Here is a 17,385-nt window from a genome sequence, read left to right on the forward strand (position 1 = left end):
TTAATATTTTATCGTAATTTCCTGTGATGGATTCCACCCCACGGCACCGACATAGTCCAGTAAAATTTTATTGTCGCCTGATAGGAGTGGTACCTAGGAATACCTATCTTTCGTGAAATCTGGTAGTTCTGATTTTGGCAGACTAGTTTCAGATGTACATCCCGGTCAAGCTAACTGCGCACCTGGCGGCCGTGACGTCACATCGACGCTCTGGTACGAACGGGGCGAACGCGGGAAGGTGTGCCCGATGATTAATCCAAGTTTGCTACATTCAGCGCCGAACGCAACGTCAAAAATTTAAAAAACCAGCGCGAGCAGGCTGATGACCAAAGTGCTTATTTATTAAACTTATGATCATTATCCAATCACCTTTAGCCATGTGTCGGCATTTTTATTTATTTTCATTTTGCGGTACATTTGAGCAGCAAATGAAAAACGGGAAAAGTTGTACTAGTCCAGTCATTTCGTTCAAAATAATGTGGAAAGATTAAGTGTCAATTTTCCAACTACCAAGTGACTGAACTATGCCTATTACCTATTCAAATCGTGAGTGAGTCGGACTTTCATATTTAAAATACAGGCGTTTTTAAGGTTGCACTTTGCTTACCCTTGAATCAGAATTTAAGTAAGTACCCGTAGAGAGTTGATTACTACCTATTATGCGATGCAACAGAAGGCATTTCAGAAATAATATCATTTATTTCATATCACCCTATCAAGGGCTTAAGCATACCAATGAAATATTTTGAAATGTCTTGCCTCATATAATTATGTTATTAAAGATATTATTTTTCTTAAAGATGCTGCAAATAATTGTACCTTAAGGGTAAGTACCGCCATCGTCGTATGAGTCATGTACACTTGGGTATGCCTATTTACCTACCGTGGTGTAGTAGGTAAAGGTCGAGATTAATTAATACCATAGTAAAGGTCATAGCAGACTTATCAACTCGGAAAGGGAAAAACACCGTATCGCCTTTCGCGTGCTGTCAACCGCGAGGCGAGGCGTTTACGTTACGGTGCGGATTACGCCCGTATTCACAAACAATGCTTGCTTAAGTGAAACAGCAAATCGAACGCATAGCATTGAATAGAGCTCTGTGATTGGTTCATGTGTCACCCTGTGCGTCCACGCGCACTGTGAAACCTCATAGTAAAGTTTGTGAATACGGGCGACAACGCCCCTGTGTGCGTTGCATTTGCATGGAGTATGGAGTTTCATACAAAGAATACTGACCGCCTCCAGTTGATACGGTGACGATCCCTTTCCGGGTTGTTAAGTGTGCTATGTTCTTAAGTAGGTATGTCAGCTGAGCCACATTAAATTACGACTTTGAGGTGGGATGTAATAAGGTAAGAATGTGTTGCTAAACAAATCATTTATTTGATAATCAGCAAATATTAGGCTAGATAAACTAGATATAACTCTAAAAATACAAAGTTATATTATGATTCGATCAACAGGAACTATGTGACGTCCGAACTCTAGTATGTACATACTTAAACTAAATTAGCAAAGTAAACAGTTTAATTCGCAATTGTGTCATAAAATTAAATAAGTAGGAATAAATGAGTAGCATTATAATTCCTCTTTGGCTTTAACATGTAGAGGTATAATTAAAATTATAATTCATAGGGTTTTTTTCTTACTATTACAATTGCGTTAAGTGGTCTGACTTGCCTTCCAAATTCCAAAAAAACATGTTGTCAAAAAAACTACACGAGTATTTGGAATGTCAATCCTAAACCTACGAACTAAAACCTAATTCTTAACCTCTTCAAATTTGGGCATGAAGTGGTCCCATGTAGAGATGTGTTGGTACAACGCCCCGCCGGGGCATTCGGTGTTCATGACCTGTCTATGCCCCACCAGTTTGTAGTCCGGGCTGATGTAGCCCTCCTTGATGCCAGCCTTGATGAGCTCCTTGGCGGCTTCCAGCTGATCTTGAGGTGGCAGTTCAGCTGTAAAAATATACTTGGTTAGTCTATGTTCTAGAAGTTATAGCCTAAGGCTGAGTTGCACCACCTAACTTTAACCTAACTATAATGATAACCGGTGTTTTTATATGGAGTTTGACAGACTTTTGACGTTTGTTATAGTTAAAGTAAGATGGTGCAACCCAGCCTTTATAATTTATCTACTTTCGTTACAGATTTTGATTCGTCAAAGTCGCATCTACTGTTATACTTTTAATAGATGCGATTTTGTAACTTTGTGATTTTTACCGGAAAACTAGACTCGCAGAAATCTCGATACTGAAACTTTTATTACTTTATAATCGCAAGAAACCTAGAAGTAGTTCAGGTGAGATACAAGCCAAGAGCTTCCTTTAAAAATAAACAAATTACAATATATTCCTACGTAGGTACGCGTTCACGGTTCATTAGCACAAATAAATTACCTCGAAAAGCAATAAATTATTGAATGTAAAAACAACAAACTAGGTGTTACCGAACATCGCTAATCTTGAGTAATGTATCCAAGTTATCTCATGGTCTCGGTGATAGTAAGTACAAAAAAAATGTCGATAATAAACCTCTTAAGGCCGACTTGATTGGTCTTGACCTAGCCCAATCGATTGTACATCCATTTTCAGGAGTGTCACTGATAAATTTTATGTTTTGTGGAGATAATAAAAGTAGGTACTAAATCACAAAAAAGTAGGTATAACAAAATTAGTTATTTCCAATTCTTATTGGATGATCTAGACCATATTATGTAATGATATTGCTTTTGGTAATTTAGGGCTAAAGAGTGACAAAAAGTCTTCGACCGGCATTCTTGGGAAGGTCTCTAGCTAAACCTTTGACCTACTTCAATATGTAGATTCGGAGTTTTCAACTAACGCGGAATAATTTTAGGTAACATTGACTCAGGAAAACCATTTAAAGTAGTAATGGATTAGTTTTTAATTCTACAAAAATTTGCATGAATAGTAACTACTTATACATGAATCAATCTAGTTCTTATCTTAATCTTACAAGGCCAATATAATCACAATGTAATAAAAGTAGGAAATTAAAAACGCAAAACTAATTATCTAATGTATCATCAGTGATATCCACTTGACCTAGCCTAATAATCTTTTAACTGCAAAAGTAAACAATATCAGTTAAGATAGCATTTTGTTCCGACTTAGTTACAATACACTGCAGTGTTGTCCGAGGCCAGTGTTGTACATGGATTACCGAAACTACAGGTACGTTTATTTTTTAAATTTTACGCATTAAAAAAAATATAAAAAAACTTATTTATAACGTAGTTGATGCCACTTGTACTGTGGCTGGGTGGCACCTTCCTGATCCGTAGTACACCTAACAAGTTCACCTGACTGGACTACGGGCACTTGTTCTGACCTATGGTTCACCTGGGTGAATTGCGGATACCGAAGCAGACCCGCAGTCCACATACTGACTAAGATCCGTAGTCCACCTCGCTTTACTCGTTTGCTAACAGCTCAATTGATTGACTTTCATTGAAAACTTCATTTTAAATTGCTGGTTAAATATCTGCCCTGTTCTGCATGAAAAAAACAAATAATGGCTTTTAACCCTTAATTTGAATTTGTCCGGTAGGGCGGACACTAACTTTAGAAACCAAGTAGGGGGTGTTGTAAATGTTATTTTTATTTTATTCTACAATATTATTGTTTTATAACCTCTGAAAAAGTTTGTAGAAAGTGAACTTTGACGTTCGCAACACTGTATCTGTCAGTCGCGAACAAAATGTCAGCGAAGAGACAGTCATCTGTTTTCGATAAGGTAAATTAATTTTTTTTTCAGTGTTTTGCTGTTAAAAGCTCATTGTTTTTGCAATTCGTTTTACAATAATACGTGTATGATAATGTTTAGCTGAAATTCATAACATTTTATACATGTTTTGGTGTTTTTTTACTAGCTTGATCTCTTTGTCCGGCACAGCGGACATTGTCAATTACTCACTGATATTCATAAAACAACTTTGTCCGCTGTGGCGGACATAGTCAAATTTAGTTTGTTTTGCGGTTATGGGTGTTTTCTTATGTTTTTTTTTTGTTTTTCATTTGTCTGAGGCATGCGCGTGCTTCAAGAATATTGGCTTTAGTCCCTAGAACCCGCTTCCTCAGACGCAAGTGAGAAATCTGATACCGATTTTGAAATGCTTGATAAATGTGCTTCTACTAACTCAACTATTCTTCACCTGCACCCTCTATCGAAATGATAATGATGTGATCTCTCTCTAATATAAATATTAGCTTTAGCTTCTCTTATAACGTTGCAGGTATTGTCAAAAAAAGACAGTGGTGTTCTACATAAAGTTTCAAACGCGCCTTTGCTTTGTGATGGGCAAAAATGCAAGAAACTGTTTTTAGATTTCCATACCAAATGATTGTTTTATGTGTTCGTTTTTAATGTTACGCTTAATTACTTACTTAATTTTTCTTGCCAAAACACCAATTTCCAAGGTGTTTTATTCTCAATACTATAAAAATTCTTAATAAAATTAGTTTATAACGAAGTTTTTTTATTTATCCTCTATTTGCCAATGTCCGCCACGGCGAACATTCAAATCTACTCGTTATTTATGACGTCTTTTGCAGTGTCCGCTGTGACGGACACGAATTTTCCCAACTCTGGGAAATGCAGGATTTTTTTTCATATTTTTTTAAAAGTTCTTAGCATACCCTATGATGCCTTACATTCATCAAACTCATGTATTTCCATTTTTTATGTCGTTGCCAAATTAAGGGTTAAAAATTAAGCCGCTTACAATCTGTTTCAATCAAGATTAGACCGTTAATATATTTTGTATTATAATTTTCGATTGTTTGTCAATTAACGCAACATTTTTTTCATTTCTGTAGGATGGCCTTACTTCTCCAATCGCCGATCAAGCAGATGCCCACGCTGACTCCGTTAGCTCTACCAGCGTGGATGCCCTTCGTCTGCCAGCCGCGGCCCTCGTAGACGCCTGCCTCGCTGCCAATGCAGAAACTGAAACCAAACGGGGATGTGAGTACTGGAACGGAAAGACAATATATTTAACGCAGTCTAAGAACGCAGTCATTTTTTGGACTTGGTTTATGGAAGATTTGTGTAGGGCGCTCACGATAAGCTTGACAAAACGTGGTCTCCACTTAAAACCTCGTTAAGCCGATCATCATTTTTATGGCTATTTCTGGTTAGGTTTATCTTAAAGATCATAGCATAAACCATACAACGTTACATTGTTGAAATATAAATTTATCGTTAATATTCTTGTAGATTATTGTTTCTATTATATTATTTGGGGCATTTAAGTTTTTGTATGCTAGGAACTTAGTCAATAGTTGGCAACAGAGAAAACTTTAGTCAGGGCACTTGTTATTTATGTACTGTCTGAGCTTTGTGAGAAGAATGAAGAAAAAAAATGTTTGAACATGGACCATAATGCCAATTGCGCTAACGATGTGCAGAATCCGATTATACCATGGTTGTAAGCTTGTAAGACATGGTCCTTTGAATCTTTCTGCAGTATGCTATTTGGATTAAACGGATAGTATGACTTTGTCAGTACCTAGTTAACGTGACCTCATCTAAGTTACATACGACAGTCTCTATCACCCGAAAAAAACTGTTGCAGCTATATATTTTTACTGCACATTAAGCGCACAATTTCCGTCATAGAAAACGTCGAGTCAAGGTTTTTAAACGGAGTAACTAGTACTTTTATTTTATGTTATGTAACATTATAATCGTGTGCAAAAATGACGTGTTTTTTTATCATTCCGATCATAATATAACATGGAAGATATATAAAACGTGACTTTGGACTTGTTCCGATTAAGAATAGAACTTTATAGAACACATGGAAATAATTAGGTTTGCTCTTCCTTAGTCGCAAAAGGAAAACCCTCAATAAATATTGGACCTTGCTTCTATAGACCACAGATAATATAGTTTAGACGATCTTATGTAAATAAATAAAATCGTTTTACTTCCTTTACATTAATTCCGGTCGTTACCTTCACACATACACAAGGAGTATAATTCTCTAATAGCCACAAGTGTTCAAACTCTTCATTCTAATTTTTGTGACTTAGCTATTAACAGTCTGACCAAGCCATATTGATTGTTCTAAGCTTGAAGTTGGTAAATCATTAGATACTTTATTTATTGTTGATTTTATCAGCTATTTCGTCCATTAACTTTGACACACAACAGAACAATAAGGTAAAATGCCGATAACCTTTTACACTGAGCTCAGAATTCGGGTTTGTCGTGACATTTACCTACAACTTAGTTCTATTATGGTCAGTTTCCGTGTTTCGACCTTAGCCAAAACCGGATGTCGAAAATCATTGCACTTTGAATAGCATTTTAACGAGTTAACATCACACTAAACTGCGACCTCGCGGTTGTTCCCCCAAAGGTTATTTACATCTGAAGTCCAACCTTTTTATATCAAATTCAGAGATATTGGGTTTCCCGTCCGAACCTCCTTATATTTTTGAGAGTTTATTTTTGGAACGTGATTTAAAAATAAAATAAATTGCTGCCTGTCTCGTTGATTGTATGACATGAAAAATAGAGCGTGCAAAACGGGTTTAGTCGAACAAAAAATGAATCTCTAAATAATGCTCGGGTTTTGATTATTTATAGTTAGTATTCATCATCCTGTCATGGTGCTAAATTTGTGGCGATTAGGCAGTTCAATGTTAATTTACTTACAACAATGGTAGATATTCTTACTTAATTACCTACCAGTTTGATTAACTCGAGACTTTGAAGTAACTGCAAAAATTTAGTGTGCATAGTTTACTAAGATAATTTAGTAATGAACATTGGTCAATCATTTTCCAGGAAAGTGAGGCGTGTCATGATTATCAAAACGGATAGTAAAGTCTCAGAACTTTGTAATTCGTACTAAGCCATAAATCACATACATAACCCTAACTTATAAGTTAACATTTAAGTTAGGGATGTGTGTATCCAACTTTAACGAAAGCTAACATGACACATGACTCACATACACCAGAGGTGAACCACATAATACACTTTTCATGTCCTCGGAAACACGGTGCCATCTTTTACATAACGGGTAAATAAACTTACCGCGTTAAAAATAGTCATCATCATTGAAATGAATGCTTGTACATGTCGGCATATTATAATCGTAGATGATTGTTATGATGTCAGAAACATTATTACGTCTACACTAAAAGCATTAAGTTGTTACATTGTTATTTGCCTTTTTCCGGTCACATTTACTTAGTTTATAATTATTTACTAAGTTACAGCTATAAAGTTAAGTGACAAGTTGTATTTTTTTTTATTATGAATTTTAAAAGAACTACCTAGTTCAAAAGCCTACATTATTTTGTAATCCGAAAAATGTCTGGCTTTTTCTGTAGTGTACGATGAGACGTACCTACCTACGTTCATCGAACTCACGTCAAAAAAACGTTGTCGCCATTCAAGTATAACTTGAAAAAAAAAACCAGAAAGAAGTTTGACTAAGCCAGACATAAAATAATGTTCCGACCACCATACAATGTACTTTAACAGTACTTCTTTAATAGCCACCCTTTTTAGTTTTGTGCAAAGTGTTGTTAAATAAATAATCTGAAATCTGAAACTGAACAGAAGTCAAGTATCGAGAATAAACCTGAGAGGTATGGACTGTCATTTTTAAAAACTACTCTACCATCATCAAAACTCGAAAATTATCATTCAAATCAGTATACATATACCCGTATCAGTATAAGTCTATATGCCTACGTTCTTACCTCCATCGGCTCCTTGGCGAACAGGCAATGAAATAAACTTTTTATAACCTGTTTATGTGACGTAGAAGATGTTATTTACCTATTATAATGATTCGATAAGTATTATTCATTCGTTATCACTTTGTTTTCGTGACCTAGGATGACGACATCACGAGAGATTCGTAGTAGAAATGTATTCAGTAGATAATATGGAAAAATACACAAGGAGATTCAATCTCCCTAAGGTCGTTTTTAATACGTTTGAAAGTTTTTTATACGTAGTAAGAAGGTAGAGCAAATTGAAGATTATAAAACTTGCTTAGTTTGTCATGGTCTCATTTCAACGGAAAATATTTCAAATGCAAGACAAAAAAACTAAATGCTTAGTTTATGCTAATGAAATATCGTTATAAATATCTGCCCGAGACTATTTTGAGCATTTTTCTTTATTTTTATACTTTCGTTCGTATTCTCCATCTGATAAACTCTACCTGTTTAGTCTATGTTAATTTGTAAGCTGAATACATCTTCTACTAGTCAAGTTGGAACACATAATACTTATGTATTACACTTGACTAGTAGAACATGTAGAAATACATAGGTGTCGATTCTACCACATATTCTGTACAGTGTTGAGTCTACTACACCTTCTTGTAAAAGATTCTGTCGTTTTTTTACTATACTTACTACTGAACCCTCTCTCGACACAAACATCTGACTATCGATCAATGAATGAGTCACTACACGTGGTGTCAATTACGAGTGCTTACTCATTATTCAAAGGAACAATCCGGAACAGAAATAAGTAAACTATTCGTGTAAGCTTTGCGAAATTCACCTTAATGGGAACTTACATTGAGATGACTGTACGTGAGGTGAATGGTCCTAAGATGGTAATGACTTATGAATGACTTTTCGGCACTGGATCGACTGCGCAAAACAATTGAATCTGAAGTTAATTGAGTCGAATGTCCTGAAATTGTATTTATTCGTAACTCTTTCCTTTAAATTTTGATTTTCTGCTTGATAAGCAGTAGAGGACCATTTATTGAGTGATTTTACACTACGTGTGTTGGACATTGAACCCAGAATGAGTCTACAAGTTCAATAAATTTCCAACGTCACCACGTCAGTGTTAAAGGCAGTCATCTACTCATCGTCTGATTATGTCATAATGGCTATTTCGTTTCCACTACAAGAGAATCCTTTATAATCAAGCACAGGCAAATATAGGATTTGGCGCTGACCAGACGGGTTCGGCAGGTCTGATATTCGTATATTCTCCCATAGTCGTCTTTTATAACATCCACATCATCCCGACATCCTGGTGGTCCTATTAACTATTCTCTGCCAGAATCTCACGTCAAACTTACTCAGTTATTACTTAGGATCTACATACTACATGGTAAGGACAATCTTTTCATGTGGGCATTGGATGGCTCAAACTTGGAGTGCAAATGTGGTTTTGTTCCCCACATGATGTTGTGCCCTGCGTGCCCATACAACTGCACGCGGGAAGGTTTACTGAAGGCTACTGACAACGCCACTCTTGTGGCGGAGTTTGGGGCTGACACTGTGTAGGTTTGTTGTCGACACGACAAGAAGAAAATCAACCGCCAAATTTAACCGCCGCTGTGGTCTAGTGGTAAGACCACCTGCTTCAGACGCAGAGGTCCCGGGTTCGATTCCCAGTGGGGGCAGATTTTTCTGTTCGGTTTGATTGTTCTAAGTCCGCCTGGCTAGCTACCACCATCTTACCTAAGTCCGTCGCCATAACAACAATGTTAACAGCATTATTGTGTTCCGGCACTTAAAGGTAAAATAGCCAGTTCCTCCGTGGTTGAGGATTCTTTATAAATCTTTTATCTTTATAAATCTTTGGACAATTTCACACAGCGCCAGCTAGCCCCAAAGTAAGCAACTCAATGCTTGTGTTATGGGTGCTAGCTTAACGGATAACTACTTATATACTTTTTTTTTAAATTAAATACATACATATTATACATATACAGGGTGACAGGTAAAGCGATACATTCCTTGAAAGGGGTTAAAGTAGAGCTTATTTGCAGTCATTTAAGTCATATGACACCATGTCCGAAACTTGTTCATTTCCAAGTTATTCAAGATTTAAGTATTTTTTAAAAAATCTCCAGTTTTTATGTTAAAATGTACCCTTGTAATGAAGAATACGGAATAATGTTAACTTTTTTGTTGTATTCGTATAGCTAAATAATAAGATTGACATTTTAAATTAAAATTTGCAAGATAGAATCGTCATTACTTAAGTAAAAGCTAAAAAACCATGTATTATTTTGCAAAAAAAATATGTTTTAGGTAATTAAACGACGAATTTCCAAGAAAAAATGTATGGAATGTTGTGTACAAATTACAGAATTTAGTTCCTTGATTCATTAGCTATTCAAAAAGGTACAGGTGTTTAACAAACACCACTTAATTATTTTTTTATTTGAATTTAAACGTCTAGTAAGATACTTTCATAAAAAAATTAATAAATAAAAAAATCACACTAACAACTGTTCTTGGGTCTCAATAAATGAAAAACTTAGTATTTTAATAATAATTGTATCACCTAATTTTATCTAGGTACATTATTTTAAGTCCTGCTCAAACTGTGAGCCCCGTCTTCTAATACAAGCTCGTAGTCTGTTTCTCACTTTTGTTTTTGTGACTCTTGTTGTCAAACTGCTGAATATCTTGAGCTGCCCTCTGAATGCGCTCACGAAGCTCTTGCTCGTTGTTTACGGGGGTTACATACAAGAGATACTTCATGTGACCCCATAAATAAAAATCGCAAGGGGTCAGATCCGGACTTCTGGCTGGCCAAGGAATGGGTCCACCGCGCCCAATCCAACGAAGTGGATATTGTTGATTCATCCATTGGCGTACACTGAGCCGAAAGTGTGCTGTGTATGTGAAAGCTTCGTGAGCGCATTCAGAGGGCACCTCAAGATATTCAGCAAAGTTTGACAACAAGAGTCACAAAAACAGAAGTGAGAAACAGACTACGAGCTTGTATTAGAAGACGGGGCTCACAGTTTGAGCAGGACTTAAAATAATGTACCTAAATAAAATTAGGTGATACAATTATTATTAAAATACTAAGTTTTTCATTTATTGAGACCCAAGAATAGTTGTAAATGTGACTTTTTTATTTATTATTTTTTTATGAAAGTATCTTACTAGACGTTTAAATTCAAATAAAAAAATAATTATGTAGTGTTTGTTAAACACCTGTACCTTTTTGAATACCTAATGAATCAAGGAACTAAATTCTGTAATTTGTACACAACATTCCATACATTTTTTCTTGGAAATTCGTCGTTTAATTACCTAAAACATATTTTTTTTGCAAAATAATACATGGTTTTTTAGCTTTTACTTGAGTAATGACGATTCTTTCTTGCAAATTTTAATTTAAAATGTCAATCTTATTATTCAGCTATACGAATACAACAAAAAAGTTAACATTATTCCGTATTCTTCATCACAAGGGTACATTTTAACATAAAAACTGGAGATTTTTAAAAAAATACTTAAATCTTGAATAACTTGGAAATGAACAAGTTTCGGACATGGTGTCATATGACTTAAATGACTTCAAATAAGCTCTACTTTAACCCCTTTCAAGGAATGTATCGCTTTACCTGTCACCCTGTATATATATATATATATATTCCGGGTGAAGCTCGCTTCCACCTTTGGCCTGATCGTCACTTACCATCAGGTGAGATACAGGCCAAGAGCTTCCTCGTTGTGGATAAAAAAATGTACTTACTTGTATCCAATATCGCCCCAGTCCTGGCTGTTGTGGTACCTCTGCATCGACCTCATGCCGGCCATGCAGTCCTCAGTGGTATTGCAGGCGGCAGGGATATAGGTGTGGTGGATGACCACGTATGGTACAGGCGTGTTCAGAGGCACGATCTTGGTGGCGGGCTCAGCTCCCCATTCTTGACGTTTGTAGAGCTTGAAGGGGTAGTGGTTTTCTGATGTTTTTTCTGTAAATAATAAGTTAATCTTTATGAAAAACACGTTTTTATCACTTTTGCCTGTCGCTCTAATACGCGTTTTTCTATGACACACTGAATTTCACGCGGAAAAACCGTCGGCTAAACTAGCATGATGTACAATTATCTATTATTTAGCTCTACTTTTTAAAGAAAACGACATCGAACCTTTAAGGCTGGGTTGCATTATTTTAATTTTTACTTTAACAGACGTCAAAAATCTATCAAACTCCGTTTAAAATACACCGGTTATCTTTATACCTACTAGTTCCAAAGTTTGGTGTTACAATTCAGCCTAAATCTTCATATACCTAAGTACAACCTACCTGAAAACTTTATTGGAAAAATTACTCTTTCCATTTCCATTTCCATTTTTTTTTATGTTTACAAACGCTACCGCTTCTTAGCAAGCAATTAGGTGACTGATATGTGATTCTAGTGGTGCATTTCCCTATTGTCTCTATTTATAAGAGGTACTTATTAGGTATGCAGTTGGTTATTGTATGTTGGGAAAGTCCCTAACTGAAGGATATTGATTTATTACCTAGTACTTTCATTTATCAGGAAAAAAGTCGTTATTGCAGTCATTAACTAAAGAGTTTTTTTTTATGCTAGACAAGGCAGGTATTTGACCGCAATCGCACCTGGTGTTGGTGTATGGTCTTCCGACACGTAGGTACATAACCACAGTAGGTATATTGCAATGGTTTATTAATTTATTATGGAAAAGGGCAGTGTAAGGTCATAAAACTCTTACAAAATGACGACTTTTCCTAGTGGATTATGAACTCTATGTTCTAGGTCTTATTACCAATTTCATATTTCATGAAAATTTTATTTGAGACTGCATAGATAACACTTTCCTGAATTTTAAGAGCAACTTGTGACAATTATTATAAAGGAACCATACTCAGAACTAAATAAGTTCAACTCACTAAGTATTGGATCTCAAAGGCATTATAATATTGCCTATAATGGTCCTAAGTCTCAATATTAGAGCCAAAATACGCATAATAAAATATTTAACACACTTACCCCCCACATATCTCTCGGGGAACCCATTCACCACACTGCTAACAAAAACAACAACGATGCTCAGAACGTAGCCAATCATCGTGAATTATCTCACAATAATAATGACAAGATAAATAATAATCTCCTCTAGATGTGCAACTTGTATTGACGGCCAATGTAACGCAGCGCCGGTTTTATACGAAATTGTTCGCACCCCGGTTCTTCCCAGAGCAAAATAATGGTGTGCTTTGCCATTCAGATTTTAGGGATTCACATATAACCAATAACTTGTTTTGAGACGTAATGTAACAAGTTATAATAACAATTAATTATATCAATCAGATGGATTATCTACATTACATAACATCACAATATTATAATATCGTGGCTTTTGCGTAGTAGAATTCTTATAGTTCGATGACCAGCTGTGAAATTTTGATTTTATTATTAATAATCTTGATTATTCAATCAACAGTATCTATCTAGGTCATACGCACATTTATTTCCAATTGAAAAACTATAGTCTTACTGTAAGTGAAGCTATAGCGCAAACAGAAGAAAATTAGTTTCCAATTTATAAATTTTCCGTAACATGGTTGTATGTACAATTCACTTGTCGTTTGTAAATAATAAAATTCATTTTTAAAAATCATAGTAAGAAAAACTGATCTGGGGGCACGGCAGTGCCCCCACCAAGTCGAGCAAAAAAGCGGCACGGCCGTACCATCCTTTTCTCGAAGCAATTCAGGCCATTTTCGACTGCCTGTAACTTCGTTGTGGATAAAACTAGAAGGCTGAATTTTCATTAGCTATGCAGGCATTGTAAAGACACGGTATATTTAAAATTTCATTCAATTTGAACCAGTAGTTTAGGAATTATAACGGGTCAAAGTTACTTAATTTTGTCACTCACTGACTGACTCACTGACTCACCGATCATCAAAATTCTAAGGCACTTCTAGCAGACCTAGAAGCTTCAAATTTGGAATATAAGTAGTGTTTGGTGTATGAATCAAGGAAAAACTAAAATATTTGGGGGCACGGTAGTGCAACCGCCAAGTCGAGTAAAATTTTTCAATTTCGGTCCAGTTTTCTAGATACATAACTGCTGTCTACAAAATACAAAAAGAAATGAGATTTGGGGGCACGGTAGTGCAACCGCCAAGTCGAGTAAAATTTTTCAATTTCGGTCCAGTTTTCTAGATACATAACTGCTGTCTACAAAATACAAAAAGAAATGAGATCCCATCAAAAACAATACTTGTCAAAAAAACCAAGTCTCGCAACTCAGTTGTTCTACGGTAAAAAGTTGTGAGATCCATGTAATACCAAGTCCAGGCCAGGAAATCTTTAACGTTTTACATAAATATATTGACTTGGCCATCGCATGAAAACACGTGTAAATTAAATTATTTAGTGCGATGGCCAAGTCAATATATTTATGTAAAACGTTAAAGATTTCCTGGCCTGGACTTGGTATTACATGGATCTCACAACTTTTTACCGTAGAACAACTGAGTTGCGAGACTTGGTTTTTTTGACAAGTATTGTTTTTGATGGGATAAAACTTTGAAGAAATATGTAACTGATGTTTTTAAATTTTGTGTCAAACAGGTAGAGTTAGTTACATAATAATTGTGAGGAGCTGTTAAAAAACTCAGTATGGAAGTTCAAGCTCGTTTGAACTCAACATTGGAATTGATAAAAATTATAATCTAACCTTAGATCTTTGAGTCAGACCAAACGACGACTTTATAAATATTTTACACAAGTTATAATTGTTAGTTTACGCTAAAAAGTTCCTTGATATAACTTCTAAGCAAAAAAATATAATTTCGACGTAATGTCTTATGAAAGGTGACATCACTAACTGGTCAATATATCGAGGAAAAAACAAAAAATATAGTTGATGATAATTATTATGTCAATAAAAGCTACATACGAGTAAGTACATAACACTCGTATGCAATCTAAGATCGTAGCTAAGGTTGATGTAACATCATTTTCATATTTTAACATTTTGGAACTTGGAATTATTATTTACACAAAAAAGTAACTTGTGAATGTCTTATTAAAGTTGGTATCCGCAATTATAATGTAAAGACAATCGTTTCAAACTTCATATAATTGATCATCTGTATTTTTAACTGTAGAGTTATTATTTTTGACTCAAACATTCCTTAAAGCTAAGAGTATGGTCTTCCGACGCACACCGTTGATTTTTCGTCGGCCGATAGTTTAGTCGGACAGTGCGCACACTACGCCGATTCGATTTGGCCGATTCTTCATGCAATTTAAAATCGGGCACAACTATCGGCCAACTAAAAATCAACGGTGTGCGCCTACTCTAAGCGTCCACTTGTCGGTATCGTACGCAACGGACGCATCGTACAAAACGCATCGTATCGGATGTGCGATGCGTACGATGCGGACAGGTGGACGCACTTATATGAGTTTCTATATAAATAATACTACGATCCGTTGCGTGCGATACGTCCGATGCGTACGAGACCGACATGTGTATCAAATACAAATAACAGAAACTGAATTGAAGCTTGAAATGAAATGAACTTAATGCCAAATGGAAAAAGTATGTTTCCAGCAGGCGTGGAGGCCATATTTAATTAGTAAGACTAGCCTTTTCATTGGCTGACCTGTAAAACTCCAGCCAATCACAGTAATTATTTATTTATTATTTAATTGATATTGATGTGACATAGCGATAATTTTAATCGATGTGTGCACACTACAAGATTATTCTAGAGATAATATAAATCTGTATAAGATCTTAATGACTTTAGATAGGTAAATTACGTCGCTACTCGGCATCCATAGTGTAAAATGCTTTCTTTTCTTTTCCTTCAGCTAGGTGGAGCAAAAGGTGCTGGCAGAAGACGTAATGTATGTATTGTTCTTGCAACTCACGAAGGCGAGTGAGCTTTACCTACTTGTGTGTGTACATGTACATGCACATAACGATAGTGTAATGTGTGTCAAAACTTGAAAAACAATCAGTAGCGAGCCACATGTAAAACTCACTCGCCTTCGTGAATTGCAACAATTTTAAGCTAAAATGGCGCGTATTGGGGTGTTTAGCAGTAGACGGACTGCTATAGGCTGTACTGTACTTCGAAAATCAGATCTGTTTTTCAGGCTCATTAGTCCCAGTGTATTGGGTGAAAAGGAAAAACCAAACCAACATAGACCTTTAGAAAGATCATACTTGTAGGTTGTGCATCTGATTTTCACTTACTTAAGTAATGGGTCGCTTTAAAGCTACATAGCCATGATGAATGACATATAACATATTAAGCGGATTTGCATATAGGTTTGCAATAGAGTTAGATACTTAAGTGGAAAAAAATACAAGTCAGATCAAGATAGAAAAATAAGTTATGTTACTATTTAAAGTGTACCACCTAGTACACCAAAATAAAAACGGTGTACTTAAACCAACGACGTCTGACATTGAAACGATCACTTAATGAACCTTCAAAATATGTTTTCTTATCAGACAATCCGGTCATCATTATACCTACACCTAATCAATGTTACAAATCAGCTGGACATGGCTCTCCTTTCCTCAAATCCTTTGTGTCTTTGCTATTTTTTGCCTACGGCCTGCGTGGATTAATGGATTTTCAAAAACTCTTTATTTAACATATTTCTATACTTAATCTGTGTAGCTGTACCTATATGTATGAATCTTCTAAATTGGTTAAATATTCTGGGCACAAAAGTGGCGCCTTATACTACTCTCTCGTTCATACAGAGTAAGTTTATCAATTTCTATTCGATTAACTCCAATAAACAAACTTATGTAGAGACGCAGTGATTTTTTCTTTTGGTTAGGTCCAGGATTGTAACACTTACCTACATGACAAGAAGAATAGTAGTTATTAACATAATATCTTAAGTAGGTATTCGCAAATTACGACCAAACAATCGTTTTTTAGATAGATATGTATCATCGCGCTCTTTTAAGTAGGTAGGTATCATTGTATTGATGCATATTTGGATGACTAGGCTAATCAACAAATTGATTTGATAAATCATACCAGGGGAATAACATCCATGTACTTGCTCCTGTTTAAAGACATTTTGATGATATTGTTTGACATAGAAATGATTTTCAATATCTTCTGAGATATTATCAAGTCTTGTATTTACCGACTATTTTTGTTTCGTTTCAGATAAAGACAAATAATGTAATGAAGATGTAGAATTACCTATACAGCCTCTTAACTCTACGCCGTGCAAATGGTTCACGTAAGTACCTACAACCTAGGCTGTAAGTAGCTGATGCTGATCTATGACCGAAAAGCTATTATTATTATGTGTTTTGCCAAATGAAAGCATGTAAAAAAGTTAAGGCTCAGAAAATAAAGAGACTGTTTTGAAAGACATGTAAGCGAGGGCAAGTGTTTTCCTAGCACGCACGTAGGTGTAAGAAAATAAACGGATATGCGAGTCGCACTCGCTTCAAATGGATGTTTTAGCAATGTATTTTATAATATTACTGTTTTTAACTGAAAGGCTTCAATGTAGATTCTAGACTAGGTTTGTGTCTCGTGTACTTTAATTTCAAAATCAAGTGTACAACTTTGGACAGTCCA

General features: G+C 35.5%; 2 protein-coding genes across 2 annotated transcripts in view; one reads left to right on the forward strand and one right to left on the reverse strand.

Moving 5' to 3' along the window:
* Positions 1-1,362: 1,362 nt before the first annotated feature.
* Positions 1,363-12,945, reverse strand: LOC135082271 (peptidoglycan-recognition protein LB-like). The gene is made up of 4 exons (XM_063977048.1): positions 12,791-12,945; positions 11,524-11,746; positions 4,856-4,974; positions 1,363-1,962 (listed from the first exon to the last, which is right to left on the reverse strand). The coding sequence occupies exons 1-4, from the start codon at positions 12,867-12,869 to the stop codon at positions 1,763-1,765; spliced, it is 621 nt and encodes a 206-aa protein (XP_063833118.1). The 5' UTR covers positions 12,870-12,945; the 3' UTR covers positions 1,363-1,762.
* Positions 12,946-16,970: 4,025 nt separating this feature from the next.
* The window catches only part of LOC135082264 (DNA ligase 1), a 30,529-nt gene continuing 30,114 nt past the window's right edge, over positions 16,971-17,385 (forward strand). The window contains exon 1 of the mRNA XM_063977036.1: positions 16,971-17,038. Within this exon, the coding sequence (XP_063833106.1) occupies positions 17,030-17,038 (9 nt within the window). The 5' untranslated portion in view covers positions 16,971-17,029. The remainder of the gene's footprint in view (positions 17,039-17,385) is intronic.

This window comes from Ostrinia nubilalis, chromosome 21 (genome assembly GCF_963855985.1).
Source record: "Ostrinia nubilalis chromosome 21, ilOstNubi1.1, whole genome shotgun sequence".
Lineage (NCBI taxonomy): Eukaryota > Metazoa > Arthropoda > Insecta > Lepidoptera > Crambidae > Ostrinia > Ostrinia nubilalis.